This window comes from Leiobunum rupestre, chromosome 7 (genome assembly GCF_980474605.1).
Source record: "Leiobunum rupestre chromosome 7, qqLeiRupe1.1.hap1, whole genome shotgun sequence".
NCBI classification, from domain to species: Eukaryota; Metazoa; Arthropoda; class Arachnida; order Opiliones; family Sclerosomatidae; genus Leiobunum; species Leiobunum rupestre.
Genome location: NC_143390.1, coordinates 27,371,317 through 27,386,262, shown reverse-complemented (window position 1 = coordinate 27,386,262; position 14,946 = coordinate 27,371,317). Strand labels below are relative to the sequence as shown.

Sequence of the window (14,946 nt, the reverse complement as noted above, 5' to 3'; positions counted from 1 at the left end):
TTTCGTTCAAATAATTCTAAAAGTATTAAAGGTAGCCCCATCACACTTTTTACAAGAGTTGTCCTGTTCCAAACGAACCGTGCCGACGTTTTAACTTGAGAAGAATGCGTGCCAGGAACATTTATTGCATGTACATATGACGAAGATTGGTACATTGAGAACATTGTAAAATGCTGCGAAGAAGAAAAAGACGTATCGGTTAGTTTCTTTCGTAGAAAAGATCTTAAGCTTTCTTGGCCAAGAAGAGAAGACGTATGTTGGGTGCCGTTTCAAAATATAATATCAGTAGTTAAACTTGAAATACGTTCTGATGGTAAAACGTATGTTCTAATTGTTCTTAGAAAATTAGATCACAAGAAAATTTTGCTCCTGAAAGACGTTGGAAAATAATTTTTTTTCATTGTTTCGATCAAAATTTCGCAGATAAAATTTTTATTTCTTGTTTAGTTCCTTAATTATTTAAGGATTTATTAATAGTAATAATAGAACACCCAAAAACGAAACCAAAATTAAAATATTTTGCTCTTAAGTTTTTAGTTCTGTATTATAAAATGTAAAATAACATTTGTTTTTAATATAAAATAGCATATTTTTAAGAGTTATTTTTTGGGTTGAAGGTCTCTCATATACATCTTTTTTATTTATTCATTTCGTAGCTTTAAATCTCAGCTTTCTAACAGTGTTATTTTTTTTCTGTATATTTTTGTCGTTTATACCGTAATTTCCCCTAAAGCACTACCATATTTTGCAGTTTTTCAAAAAATGGATCGGTTCAAGTAGCTATATTTCAGAAACTAAATTTACTAGAATTTTTTCAACGTAATTTTCGTGTTTATTGGGTCCATGTTACTTATTATAAACTTCAATATTTATTTCATATTTAATACCTTCGCGACAGAAACCTTTTTAGTTTACCTCAGTTGGCGACATTCGAGTAAAAGTCGTCGTTTTCAACAATTTATAATTAAAAATCTAATTAAACAAATTGTATAATATTTATGCTAGCTACTCTCTACTACCCATATTTATAGTGTAAAACGTTTGATGGGGTTACCTTTAATACTTTTAGAATTATTTGAACGAAAATACCGGGACTTTCGGCGTTTTGAAAATGAACACTTTATACATAATATTTAAAAAAAAAACATATTTTAAAAACTACGATGAATTTAGGGCTAAGAATTTTGATTTCCCACCAAAAGTATCTTAATTACTAACGTGTAAATTTTCGTCGAAATCGCGCATGGTGCCGTGGGGCATTTTTTTCGAAAACGGAACATTTGACATGGAATGACCCATTATAAGAAACAGTCTAGCAAGAAAAATTCCCAAACAAAATGGCGGCTGTGTCAGAGGATGGATGTAGAAAGTAATTCATTAAGCCTTGTCATCAAATGATATTTCATAAATAGTACGCCGAAATGTTGATTTAATATTATAAAATCCTCGAAGAACATTAAAGATAAATTTGCCATTCAAAATTCGCTGAAATTCTTCGACTGGAATTTTTAATTTTTAAATTATTCCCGTATCATCGTCTGAGGTCTATGTTAACTAGGAGCAACAAACACAACACCCCACACAAGGAGAACGCAACCCGTCAAAAGTCGTGAATTTTCTTGTGTACATTTTTCATTGGCTAGACGCTTGAGCGCCTGCTGCCGTCGGAAGGGGAAAATTCGGAAATTGTCTTCCCCCCCGCCCGTAAAACGTGACGCTCGTCCAATGAAATTCGTACACAACCCTTCGTTAGCGTGTTTAAAGGCTGGCTGCGCTCTCCTTGTGTTTGTTGCTCCTAGATGTTAAATAATTAACCGCCATTCGACGCCATCTTGAATTCTTATTAAAACTACATCTAAAGCGATCTTACTAAATTTGCAAGATCTCTGACGTCAAGAAATCTTACCAACTTGACGTACCCCAGGATTAGTCTAATATTGTTTGCAAGACCCGGAAACCAGATAATTCCCGAAAACCCGACCCGACCCGGAAACCCGATAAGACCCGTAGAACCGCCGCAACCCATAGCATGAAGCTTTTTTTTATTATATAGTGTAGATGTAGATATGCAATACAAAATATAACCTGAGGCATTTATTTATTTAAACAATTTTTAGTGAAGAACAGTTTGTTGCGAAAGAGTTGAACTTTTTAAATTCGTTCTTCGAGGACCAAGTGTCGGTCCCGTGCTGGAAAATACACGTTCGTCACTCGTTTGTGACGCGGGAATATCTTGAATTCTTTCAAAGTACGCCGAGAGACGCGACTTGCAATTTAACGCCGTGAAATCGAAAGTAAAACCAAAACGAAACGGAAGAGAAGTTTCGGCGAATCGGACGACTGAGACCTAGGAGGATTCAAGTAAACCGAGTTTTCATATTCCTAGCTGAGACGACTTTGAAGTGATAGTCAATAGACGCTAGTCGCGCTGCTCGCAGAACTCATCACGTCTATCTCTCTCCCACCCCCTCTCTCTTCCTCTATCTCTCTTCGTACAACACCCGAAGGGCCGAAACATTTCACACGACCTACGCAGTTCGCAGTCGCGGGTAAGGGTCGGGTCGGGTCGGGCCTTTTTTAAAAGCATGGGGGTTTTTTAAAATTGGCCCGGCCCGACCCGGTCCATTTAATTTTAAAATAAAAAACCCGGCCCGACCCGGACCCGATTGAAAATTAGCCCGACCCGGCCCGACCCGAAATTTTCAAAAATTAAATTTGCCCGACCCGTAAAATTTAAAATTTATTTCTGCCCGACCCGGCCCGAAGGAAAAGTATTAAATGGTTTTTCAGAAAGCTCGTTTCCACGTATTAAAAGAACATTATTGTCCTTTTTAAAATTTCATTTAGCGCGTGAAAAACCTCTACATTGTACAGTCAAAATGCAGATAAATAAGCTCGCAAGACTTTCCAATACAGAGGTATTGTCGCGCGCCATAAGAATTTTAAGAAAGGTCAATTGAACGATAGGCCTAACGGTTCTCCCGTAGTCTAGCTTTCGAAATGAATAAGGTGTTAGTCGCATCGATTCTGTATATTATCTCCTTTCATTTTAGATCCTTATCAGAGGCTATGTCAGTGGAAAAAATAGCAGCTATTAAAGCCAAACGTTTAGCCAAGAAACGTTCGACCATTAAAGGAGACGATGACATTGGAGTTGGCATTCCCGATATTCAGGGTATATTAGAATATGATGTGGATGTGACCAGAGATATCATTAGCAGGGAAAGACAATGGAGGACTAGAGCAACGATACTTCAAAGCACTGGAAAAGTTAGAACAATTTATTCAACTGGTAGAGTAAACCGCGAGACTAACCTGAAAATCTTGTTTCTACCTAGAATTTTTCCAAAAGTATTTTCCCGCTTCTTCAGTCAATCAAAGTCAGGGAAGAAGGAGGCAATAGAGCTGCTCCTGAACCAGCTCAAACTCCCAGAGTAAGAAAGGAAATAAAAAAATACTTAAAATTAAGCATTTCATGAATTTATGGTACATTTTGAACTAGGCAACCCCGGTCAGACCAGTTCCTCGGTCAGTTGTGTACAATCGTTACGATCAGGAAAGATTCAGTACCAAAGAAGGTGCGTTTCACGCAGTGTCTCTAGTGTGGAGCAACAACACCGCGGCTGACAAAATTTTAAAAGAAAATAAGAAATTACTAATGCCGTTAGCTCTATTTATGCTATTACTACTTACTTCCGCATTTGTTTTAAGTGTGATTATGAGATTCTGCTCATTAAAAAAATCCCGAAAAATATGAAATTCAAAAGGTTAGTTAACAGGCTAAAGAAAATCAAATTGTATAAAATATCACTAAATTAATTACGATACCCTTCAAAACTATAAATTATTTTCTTGAATCAAGCTCTTTGTACTTTTATTTGTAGCGAGTGGCAAGTCACTCCTCGTTTGGGTGTGATATAATCAAAGTCAAATGATTAAATCAGTGCAATCACGATTTAATCAGTCTAATCATGATTTAATCAGTGTAATCACGATTTAATCATTCCAATCATGTTTTAATCATTCCAATCACGATTTAATCATTCCAATCACGATTTAATAATTCCAATCACGATTTAATCATTCCAATCACGATTTAATCATTCCAATCACGATTTAATCATTCCAATCACGTTTTAATCATTCCAATCACGATTTAATCAGTGTAATCATGATTTAATCATTGCAATCACGATTTAATCAGTGTAATCATGATTTAATCATTGCAATCACGATTTAATCAGTGTAATCACGATTTAATCAGTGTAATCACGATTTAATCAGTGTAATCATGATTTAATCATTCCAATCAGAATTTAATCAGTGTAATCATGATTTAATCATTCCAATCAGAATTTAATCAGTGTAATCATGATTTAATCATTCCAATCACGATTTAATCATTCTAATCGTGACCTAATCTTTCTAATAACGATCTAATCATTCTAATCGTGATATAATAATACCAATCAGATTTAATCGTTCTAATCATTGTAACAACGATTTAAACAATATAATCGGTTAAATCGAGATTTAAATCATTGTAATCCCAGTTTAATCAACTAAAAGAACGGTAATTTATTTTGATTATTAACATTGATTAAATGCAAGATATGACTCCATCATTTAGTGTGAGACGAAAATAAGCTTGGCTGATGACTGACTTAGGAATGGTATATGGGTATAATAGTTAATATTAATTAATCAAGACTTAGAATCGAGGGGTCGGACATTCAAAGAAATCCTGTACATTTTCCAAGAAATCCGAAATCCAGCATGGATTTTTTCAAGATACAGAATTTTTTTCAAAAACTAGAAATCCGGTAAGAAGTCAAGAAGTCCGACCGGAAATCGAAAAATTGAGAAATCTCGAAATCCGACAAGAAATCTTTAAATCCAGCGAGAAATTGAGAAATCCCGAAATCCGACGAGAAATCTCGAAATCCGGGACAAAAGTTAGGAAAACCGAAATCCAACAATAAATCTTGAAATCCAGCGTGAAATCCCCTAAGCATTTTTGGTGAATGTTCGACCCCTCGCTTAAAACTCCCTCATCGTTCCATGAATACCAAGAACACAAAACTGCAATCTTTGGTATAGTGTCTCTCTTTTCCTTTTCAGACTAAAGGCTGGTTCACACGGGCAGTGTTTTCCTGATTTTCTCTATTTTCTCGTTTTACCACCTTTCCCCGTTGTTCTGGCGCACGGGAAAACGACTGTACACACGGACAAAATTTAACGGATTTTATCACAGCGAGCGCTGCCGGGGAATGAGAAATCGGATAACCTTTTTTTGAGGGGCGTTGGGCTCGACCAGTCAGCGAGCGTTATGCCGTCACGTGGTAGACGCAAAAATTCTTAAGCCTACTTTTAAAGAATTTCAAAATCCCGTGACAGCGAAACGCTCGCTGATTAGTCGAGCTCAAAGTGCTTCAGAAAACCGGGAAAAAAAGTAGAGATATTTCAACATTTTTTTCTCCGTTTTCTCGTTTACCGGCAGCGCTGACGGCGGAAAAATCCGTTAAATTTTGTCCGTGTGTACAGTCGTTTTCCCGTGCGCCAGAACAACGGGGAAAGGTGGTAAAACGAGAAAATAGAGCAAATCAGGAAAACACTGGCCGTGTGAACCAGCCTTTATACGTGAACTTTAATACATGTCCTATTAAATATCCAGTATTGTCGACCTTTTTAAATAAGCAATATTATCTTACTGATATTTCTTCTCTTCGCGTGACTTCTTCCAGAAATTGTTGTTGTACGTTAAAAGCTGCGGATTTCAATTCTTTTCTCGCTACTCTTTTTAATCGATCACTACTTGAAGAATCTGACAGTTACCAACATAAAGTAGTTTCTAATCACGATTTTAATCATTTCAATCGCGATTTTAATCATTTTAATCGTGATGTAATCATTCCAACCGCACTTTAATCATTTCAATCGCGATTTTAATCATTTTAATCGTGATGTAATCATTCCAACCGCAATTTAATCATTCCAATTGCAATTTAATCATTCCAATCCCAATCTAATAATTCCAATCACGATGTTAGTCATGATTAAATAAGATTTTAACATTCTAATCATAATTAAATATGATTTAATCATTTGAGGGGTGCGTCGTTAATCAAGGAAGTGACCTGCCCCTCGATTTGTACTCAGTTTTTGCGTCACAAAAATAGGGGGGGGGGCAGTTAGTAGAGACACTACCTACGTTATTTAATCAAGGCCCGTGCATGGCCATTTTTGAGTGAGTACTTTTCACTCTCCTCCTCCCCCCTAAAGTTTCGAAATTTGGTCGATAGATGGCGCACGTACGTCTAATGCAACTGGGGGTCAATCCTAAAGGTTTTGTAATCGGGGGTTGCTTTTTTCATAAAGATATCATCGTTCAAGATTTTAAAAAGACAATTGTCCTTAAATAAAATATGACATCTTTTTTTAACTTAAAAACTTCTAGCTATTGTTTCTAAATATTATATCTTTATTTTAGACTTCAAAACTTTAGATTTTTTAACAAAACATTCAAAATAATACTACATTATAGAATTGTTTCTACATTAATCACGTAGGTAGTGAGTTTTAATATAACATTTTGCGCTCATATCACTTGTAGCTTAATTTTTAAATTAATATCAGGTACACATTGAGTTTAAACTTTTATAACCTTTCTGTCTAAGGGTCTGGTATTCATCTTTTTAACTTTTAGCTTCTTAGTCAATTTTTCAACCTTCTTCGTCATGTTATATATAGTTCTTCTTTGTTTACGAGTATTTACAAGTGGTTTGCGATAGCGAATAATAGCGCACGCTTGAGTAGACTTATCTTCGCTTGGTAACTTCTCTTGGATAATAATGGAGGTTTGAGTAGATGCATCTTTAGGCTCTAGGTTTCCCAGGATTTCAGTTTGAGTTTCAACAGTTGCCAAAGTTTTGTGAAGAGAAAGTTGATCTTTGTTTTTGGAAGGAAAATTTTTCGAATGTGATGTAAACAATCTTTTACAAACATTTGGAATTGGAGTTTTTTCTTTGTCATTGTGCGTGGAATTATTTGAAATGTCAATGGGAGACAAAGGAACGTTTCTTATATTAAGCGGAGAGGCATTGATTCTTGCTTTTTTGGGGAAAGGACTTTTTGCAGAGCCATCATTTATGATATTGCTTTGAACTTCACTGTTTTGAATAAAATTACTAGATAATAATTGACTATTTAAGTCAGGAACTGTTTTAGGAATACTTTCAAACGTCGTTAATTGATTATTCTCATCAAATATATTCGCAACTAATACTGTAATCACTTCGCTGAAAATTCCTACTGCGAACTCGAGCTCCTAGTAAATTGATATTTATTGCATCTGATGGATCAATATTTTCATTTAGTACGGCAGACACCCATTTCCTTTTCAAATCTTCTCTTTTTGGGAAGCAGCTTCTATCTTTTTTATCATTTAGAACACATTATGGAATTACACAAAATGGCATCACTAGGCCCTAGAAAATAAATTTAATTTCAATTTTTAGGTATTTGAAATAAAGGTGATAAATAGGGTAAAAAAGATAGACAGGAAAGTCTTGAAATTTAAGATTTGGTAAAGAGAATTAATTTTGCCACATCAAGTTAGCAATATATCGTTTAAGACACCAGAATGGATAAATAATTTATATATTTTATTTATATTTGAAAATTTTGTGAAACAATCAGTGTGCGACGGGCTTAAGACTTATAATAATTTGGTTGGTGTTTCTCTATAAAATAGTTTCTTGCACGTATATTTTACGTTTTATAATCTTAAATTTTGTATTTTCTTTTTCTTTTTGTTGGTTTTTTGTTCTATTGATATCGGTAAATTTGTTTAATGCAATAACATTTGTAATATTTATAATCAAAATATAAATAATATAACGGTTGGGATAACATTTTTTTGGAGGACGCTTTTAATGGCGAAATATCATTGAGTACCGTGTCCAGTAGTTAGTCCCAAGGGAAAATTCTTCCGAGGAGAAATATATTTTGACAAGCTTGCCAACTTGTTGAAGATTATAACCACATGGATCAAAACACGGTTTTTTTTTTATCAATCTTCAATTTCGTTTAAAATTACAAATAATAAATAGTGAAAAGGTTGAATCTACAAAGCTTCAAAACATAAAATAAAAATCTTTGGTAAGTATATAAACAAAGTATTACACGCCCGTTCGTTTGCCCCTGTATAGAAAACAAGTTCAGGTTTGCGGGCTCGCGCCGCTAGGTGGCCATGTTACAGAATATTTTGCGCTTTTTATCTCGTGGAACATCCTTTAGTGTTTAACCCATGTCTCACTTTTGCGAGAGGACGCCTCTCGAATATCACTCGCCAGCCAGTAAAGCTTTTGCATATCGAGAATAGGAAGTGTCACACTTATGTTACAATATCATACACTTATGATTTCATTAAATAAGATAAAGGATCGTTTTTAAAAAATGAGCTGGATTTTAAATTTAAACCGGTAAATATTTTAATGTTATCCGAGACTACATCAGAAATCCCGTGTTGACTAGTACATTTTCAGCTAGAAACTATATAATAGAGAATCGTTTCAAGGATCTGATTAAAAGAAAATTGTAAAAAAATGGCAAATATTTTGGTTTACTTTAATTTTATTACCTCTTCATACAATTTGCTAAATACACCAATCTATGTCACGATCCAAATAAAATTGAGTACACTCTTTACGTTTAGGACAGGTAACTATTGGCATGCCGATGTCTCTATATAGTTACAATACTTTTCGTATTCTTTCGTATATTCGCATATGCAATGATCATGGCAAGAATCAGAGCCCTTACCAAGAAAACAATTGAAACATTTGAGGAACTTATTGGTTGGACAATTTGAATGTTGACATTGTTTAATTCCTTCCGGACATTCTGGAAAACCAAAGGAAAAATATTTTCATTCATGTTAATTAGTTTTAATTGAAACAAAAAACAGTTGATATATGAACATATAAAAAACCCTGGATTCATCACGTCGCGGATCACGTCTTCACTTTGGAAATGGTTAAATATACAATTGACCACTGAATTTCTGTTCGTATTAAGAGCGTGTTGTTACGGGCTAACTCTAATTGGTTTTACATTAAACTTGACTCTACCCAATTTATTTTTATATAGAGATATATGGTTATTAAGTCTGTAAATACTTTCATTGTAAAATTTACTTTTTACGCGCATTAAGACGTTTAATAACAACTAAGTCTCAAAATTATCTCAAATTTGGCCAACCAATGATGACTGTTAAAATTACGTGTGTAATTATAATCCGTAGCGAAATATTGCGACTTAAGTAGCTCAGAATTTAAAATATTCTTAATCCAGCAAAAAACTAGAGTTGTTTCATTCAAAAATAAACCTAAGATGAAGTTGAATACGCGACGCAACTATAAGGGAGTGCGAGGTCATTGATTAGAATTCTACATAAAATCAAAGTCCGTTATTCAATATATATTAATTGGTGTTCACAACAAAACCTCATTTTATATGCGCCAATTGATACCAAATATTAGTGTCTAGTCTTTGTTTCGTTCAGAAGACTACGACAGTCGACGTGGCACCTAGGAGCAACAAACACAACACCCCACACAAAGAGAACGCAACCCGTCCAAAGTCGTGGATTTTCTTGTGTACATTTTTCATTGGCTATACACAACCCTTCGTTAGCGTGTTTAAAGGCTAGCTGCGTTCTCCTTGTGTTTGTTGCTCCTAGGTGGCACGCGGATTAGATGTCGAAATCTTTTTAACCAGAAAACTAAGAGTAGCTAGCTTTTCAAGATCACTCGGCTATTACCGCGTCCTTAAAATAAGTTCCTATATTCTGAGTCGACGCTTCAACTTAAGTGAATAATGTGAACAAGATTTTCTGTAAATCAGCTTACTTTAAAAATGTAACTCGCTTAGTTTTTAAACGACACAGACGAGTCACTTAATTTTCAAAATAAATTAGTTAAAATATATTCACATAATTATTTATTATTCATAAATAATTGAGCTGTCACACTTATGATCCGATAAAAACATGCTGTCTTACTATCCATCAATTTTAGCTGACTTCCATTTGTAATCAGAAACAGCAATTGGACGAATAAAAGAAAAAATATCATCTTGAACGTCATTTTCTGTCGAAAGGTCAAATTTTAAAATCATTTTATTTAATTATACATTAATATTCAAACGTTTATTAAATTTTACTACAGAATTATGCACTTTATCAGCATTCGGGATATATTAATTATTATTAATCAAATTAAGTAATTTGCAGTATATCTAAAAATGTAATTTCCTATAAATAAAAAAAGTTATCTGCGTAAAAAGGACCTGTTCGCTTTTTGATGATTATATACTGCTTTCAACTACCACAAAACAGATATGAGGCACCTTTCATGAAAATTAAATTTAATAACGAAAGCTTAAAATTGTGTTATATATTACCAATTATAAATAAAGCCGTTTAAAACGAACCGACGCTCTTGAAAACCTTACAAAAGACAATATTAATAAAACAAATTTATTATCCTTATACAGGGTGTCTACTAAAAAACGATCCAGGGCGAATATCTCAGAAACCGTTTTCTCTAGCAATTTAAAATTTTTAAGTTACGTAGCACGTGCAGGGGGCCAAAGAAGAATGATAACCTCGATGACCTTGAACCATGTCTTCAAGGTCATCCAAAAACTATCTCGAGAACCGTAAGTGTTAGAAAGTTGGTTCCAACTAGAAAAGTGTTCCCCGTCACGTTTTATGCCTACTTAGCGTGAACATGATCGGATTCGACCAATAGTAAGTTGATAAAATTGTTACCAAAATCACAAAGGTCGTAAAAGGGAAAATTGCAAGACAGCGCTAATAACTCCAAAACAAGTCGTCTACATTATCGAAATTTGCTAGACAATCGCATCATGGTAGGATATTTTAATATTTGGAAAATTGTACGGCCTTGAACCATGTCTTCAAGGTCATACTAAAATTATCTCGAGAACCATTAGGTTTAGATCAAAAATTCCAATTAGAAATTATAATTTTAAGTTATTAATACATAAAATGTGACGAAGAACAACTTTCTAATTGGAATTTTTGCTCTAAACGTAATGGTTCTCAAGATAATTTTAGTATGACCTTGAAGGCAATGGTTCAAGGTGAAATTAATGAAGCAATACCTTAGAGAAGCGTCCCATTTTCGGATTATTTCTGAAATCTTTTGACGGGATGAAATGTTAATAGCTCAAATAAACTGGAGCAATGAAATAAATAAAAGAAACTTGACATTCAAAAACGTGGACTTGAAAAATTAAATTAATGATTATCCTAGATAATATTAAAATACGCTATACAATCGTAAATTTCACATAAAATTATTTATAAAACCAACTTTGCTATTAAGATAATATAACTTAAAGGCAATAACCAAATTTGTATTTATGTTAATTAATTGAACTGCTTATTTTTTGAAGCAGAAAACGTGCAAGTATATGGCAGATAATTCCTAACGCATACGGTTAACGCCAAAATAGCGATGATTCAACAGCTCACTTTGATAAATTACATGATCTGAATTTTTTATCAAATTTGTGTTCGATATATAACAGAAATATTCAAAACTGAACGCTAAAATAAAAGTCGTTTGTATAGCATACAGGGGAAAATCAAACTTATTTGCTTTTAAAAAATGGGTTTTTCGTCTAACGCATATTTTTCTTTATCAGCAATAACTTTTGGACCATGAATTTTAAAATTTCAATAAAATATTTTATTTTTGCCAAAATGGCTTTTCAAAAATTAATTTTTCGCCAAAATGGTTTTGGTGATTTTTCATAGGTTCACGTTGGCGAATGCCGCGAATCCAAAAATTCGGCAAAATGATCCCACTTCGTTTCGCGGGCCTTGAAAAATGATATTGTACACTCTGTTAAATAAAGACCTTTTCACACGAGCCAACTTTTTAAATCAAAATGCTGAGTCAGCAAAAATGGATCAGTGATCCATTTTTTTCTCACGTACATTTTTGGTGGATCAACTCTTCGAACTTTTATTCACACGAACCAACTAGTTGACTCAACTCAAAGTTGACTCATCTAGTTGGATCAAAAAGTTGGCTCGTGTGAAAAGGCCTTTAGTCTCCAAAACTATGAATGATAGCAAGTTGAAACCAATTTTATTTTTAATATTTTACTAATATCTTTCATTCCTATGTCTTGATTCACGTGTAGCATTTCCATATCCGCCGGAAACGCCAAATATCATTTTTGACAGCTTTTTTTAATAATGTTGTTACGCCACTGAAACATGCATTTTTGGATTCAGAAGGGTCGATTCATATTTAGAAAGTGCCATTGCATGTTATCCGGCTACGTCGAACGGCTGCTAAGATATGGCCTATAGAAAATTCGGGTCTCATTCGGAAAATTCGAAAATGCTCGAGGCGACCGAGAAATAATATCTTATTGTTGAGGAAAAAACATTTTTCGTCGTTTCATTGCGGGTAACACAATATTGATTTAACGAGTTGTTGGAACGCTGTGGTTTTTTCCGGATTAATAATATTGATTAATTGGGCATTTTAGAATCGCTTGCGGTGATGAATGTAATTTAATTAGTATTTCGCATAAATGTGTCGGTACTATTAATACGGAAAGTATGGTGACTACCACTGAGTTCAGTGTTTCTCCATCTTTCCGCTACTATCCTCCTATCATAAAGGAAGACGACGAAGCAGTCGACGATATGACGTAGGGGAAGTAAGGTCGGCGCTAGGGCATGGCGACAAAGGCGACCGCCTAGAGCCCCGCACTCAGCGGCACTTATTGGGGAACAGCATAAATCCGTCAAGGGGGGTGGCGGAAGTCTGGACCCGGAACACCCCTGGTCTACGCCACTTGCCCGCACTTAGCGACATGTTTTGGTCTCCCGCAGTTAGCGACACTTATTGGTATCCCGCACTTAGCCTGGGTTTTTGGTTCCCCCCGTACTTAGCGACATGTTTTGGGATCCTGCAGTTAACGACACTTATTGGTATCCCGCACTTAGCCTGGGTTTTTGGTTCCCCCCGTACTTAGCGGCACTTATTGGTACACCCCCTATTTTTTCCTTCAATTGCGTTTAGAGAAGGGGCTCCTTCTCACTACTTACGAAGTAGTACTTATGGCACCGCACTCTCTAATGCCGGGCCTGAGGGGGGAAGTTGGACTTCACTTCACGCAAATTTTCACCCACTGGCTTTCTGAATCTAACTATCGGTCGATTTAACGTCTTGAGTTAGCTTTGTTCATCTATGCCTGCTCTTCTTTGAAATCTTCTGTTAAATTTCGTGTCGCTACTCACAGTACATATGAATCGTTTTGTATATCTAAACTGTACCTATTATCTAGATACAGATATTGTTACCTTTAGATAAAATCACTTTTTATTGGGTACAATATTTAAAGTTAATAGGTGTTCAAGGAAATATCCGATACGCGAATATAACTCTCGAATACGTATGAGAAGATAAACAGTATAGCACATTTAGATAATTATAGCTGAACTAGATAAAAATATCCTTCCACTAACAATCAACAGATACGCTATATACTTTAAAATTAGGTACAAATATCTTTTACCTAGTATTTTTTATCTTTTACCTAGATACCAAATCGCTCAACACTAGAAATTAATATATTTGAAATGAAATAAGATCAAATAACTTAATGAAAATAAATAAGAAATAAATATATCAGATAGAGCTTCGAAATAGTTAAAAAAAGACGAATATGAGGTATGTGTTTAGTGCTGTATCTTCATCAATTTCCTGTCCAGTCTTTTCTGTGTCTTTTTGTAATCATGATCGAGATCTTGTTTTTTCAGGGCACTGTGTATGCAAAACTCAACGAAGAAACTTATCATGTTTAGAAATACAGTCGGACAAGTTGAATCTATTGAAGCTTGAAACCAAGTCTTGTCAATTCGACGTGTAATAAATCTTTCCATACGCTCTTTGACATTTGTCATGTGAGATAGTAGTTTAAAGCTAGTATCAAATACCTCATTTGTTTCTGTAATAAAGTTTAAAAAATTGTCAGTAGATACTATAAGGCTACCAAAATAAGAGTTCTTTGTTGTTTTGAAAGACTTGAAGAAGGAGAGCACATTTGTAGGATCAATAATTGGATCGTTCTTTTTGAGTTGGCTGAGGCAATAGGAGCATTGGTGGTTTGAAAAACAGCGATGGATTAAATATCCTGATATATATCTAAGGACATTTTGTTTAAATAGATTTGGACTCTCAATTGAATTGCATATGCACTGTTCGAATGTGCTTAGAAGATGATGACAATTGCGTGTTTAAATCTAAAGTTTCTTTTACCAAATTGTGATTAATGTAATTTATTAAAATTATTTATTATTGAGATAGACAGTTTAAAATCTCAATTATAATTTTCTGAATTTTCGCATGAAATACTGTTGGACAAAGTGTAATTATGTTCATCTAGAACATTCAATGTGTTTTTCTCTGAAATTGGTTGTGATGCGTTTGTGACCAACGCGCTTTCTTCCAACCCATGTCCATATGTCGCGTATGGATATGCTATACATTTTAGAATATTAATTGTCAGTAAATTTTTTAAACCACATTAAGAGCCCTTAGATGTTTTCCTTTACCTTCACTAACTGTACTGGAAAATGAGTAGTGTTCATAAAATATTGTTGGCACTGCTGATGGTATTGGACTATTTTTAGTTTTAATATTCATAAAACTATCGTCAGTGAAATGATTAGAGCAAAGCCTATAGTTAAAGTGTAGGTATTCCGTTGTTTTATTTGTCAGTTTCTCGTTTTTTACATTACAACCATGATAGGGAACTGAAATTTTTAATAAGAAAGTTAAAGTAAGAATAAACCTATGTAAAAAATGCGTATTCACCGTTCTTTTTCCCTTG

The 14,946-nt window shown here is 34.3% G+C and overlaps 1 protein-coding gene across 2 annotated transcripts; it reads left to right on the top strand.

Annotated features, from left to right (window-relative positions):
* Positions 1-2,836: 2,836 nt before the first annotated feature.
* LOC149935482 (parafibromin-like) lies at positions 2,837-3,823 on the top strand. 2 transcript variants are annotated; one of them, XM_090153886.1, is made up of 4 exons: positions 2,837-2,918; positions 3,054-3,270; positions 3,339-3,434; positions 3,503-3,823. In XM_090153886.1, the coding sequence occupies exons 2-4, from the start codon at positions 3,070-3,072 to the stop codon at positions 3,755-3,757; spliced, it is 552 nt and encodes a 183-aa protein (XP_090010012.1). In that variant the 5' UTR covers positions 2,837-2,918; positions 3,054-3,069; the 3' UTR covers positions 3,758-3,823. The 2 variants fall into 2 exon arrangements, with proteins under 2 accessions (XP_090010012.1, XP_090010011.1); XM_090153885.1 differs by lacking the exon at positions 2,837-2,918 and having other exon boundaries at positions 2,971-3,270.
* Positions 3,824-14,946: the final 11,123 nt, after the last annotated feature.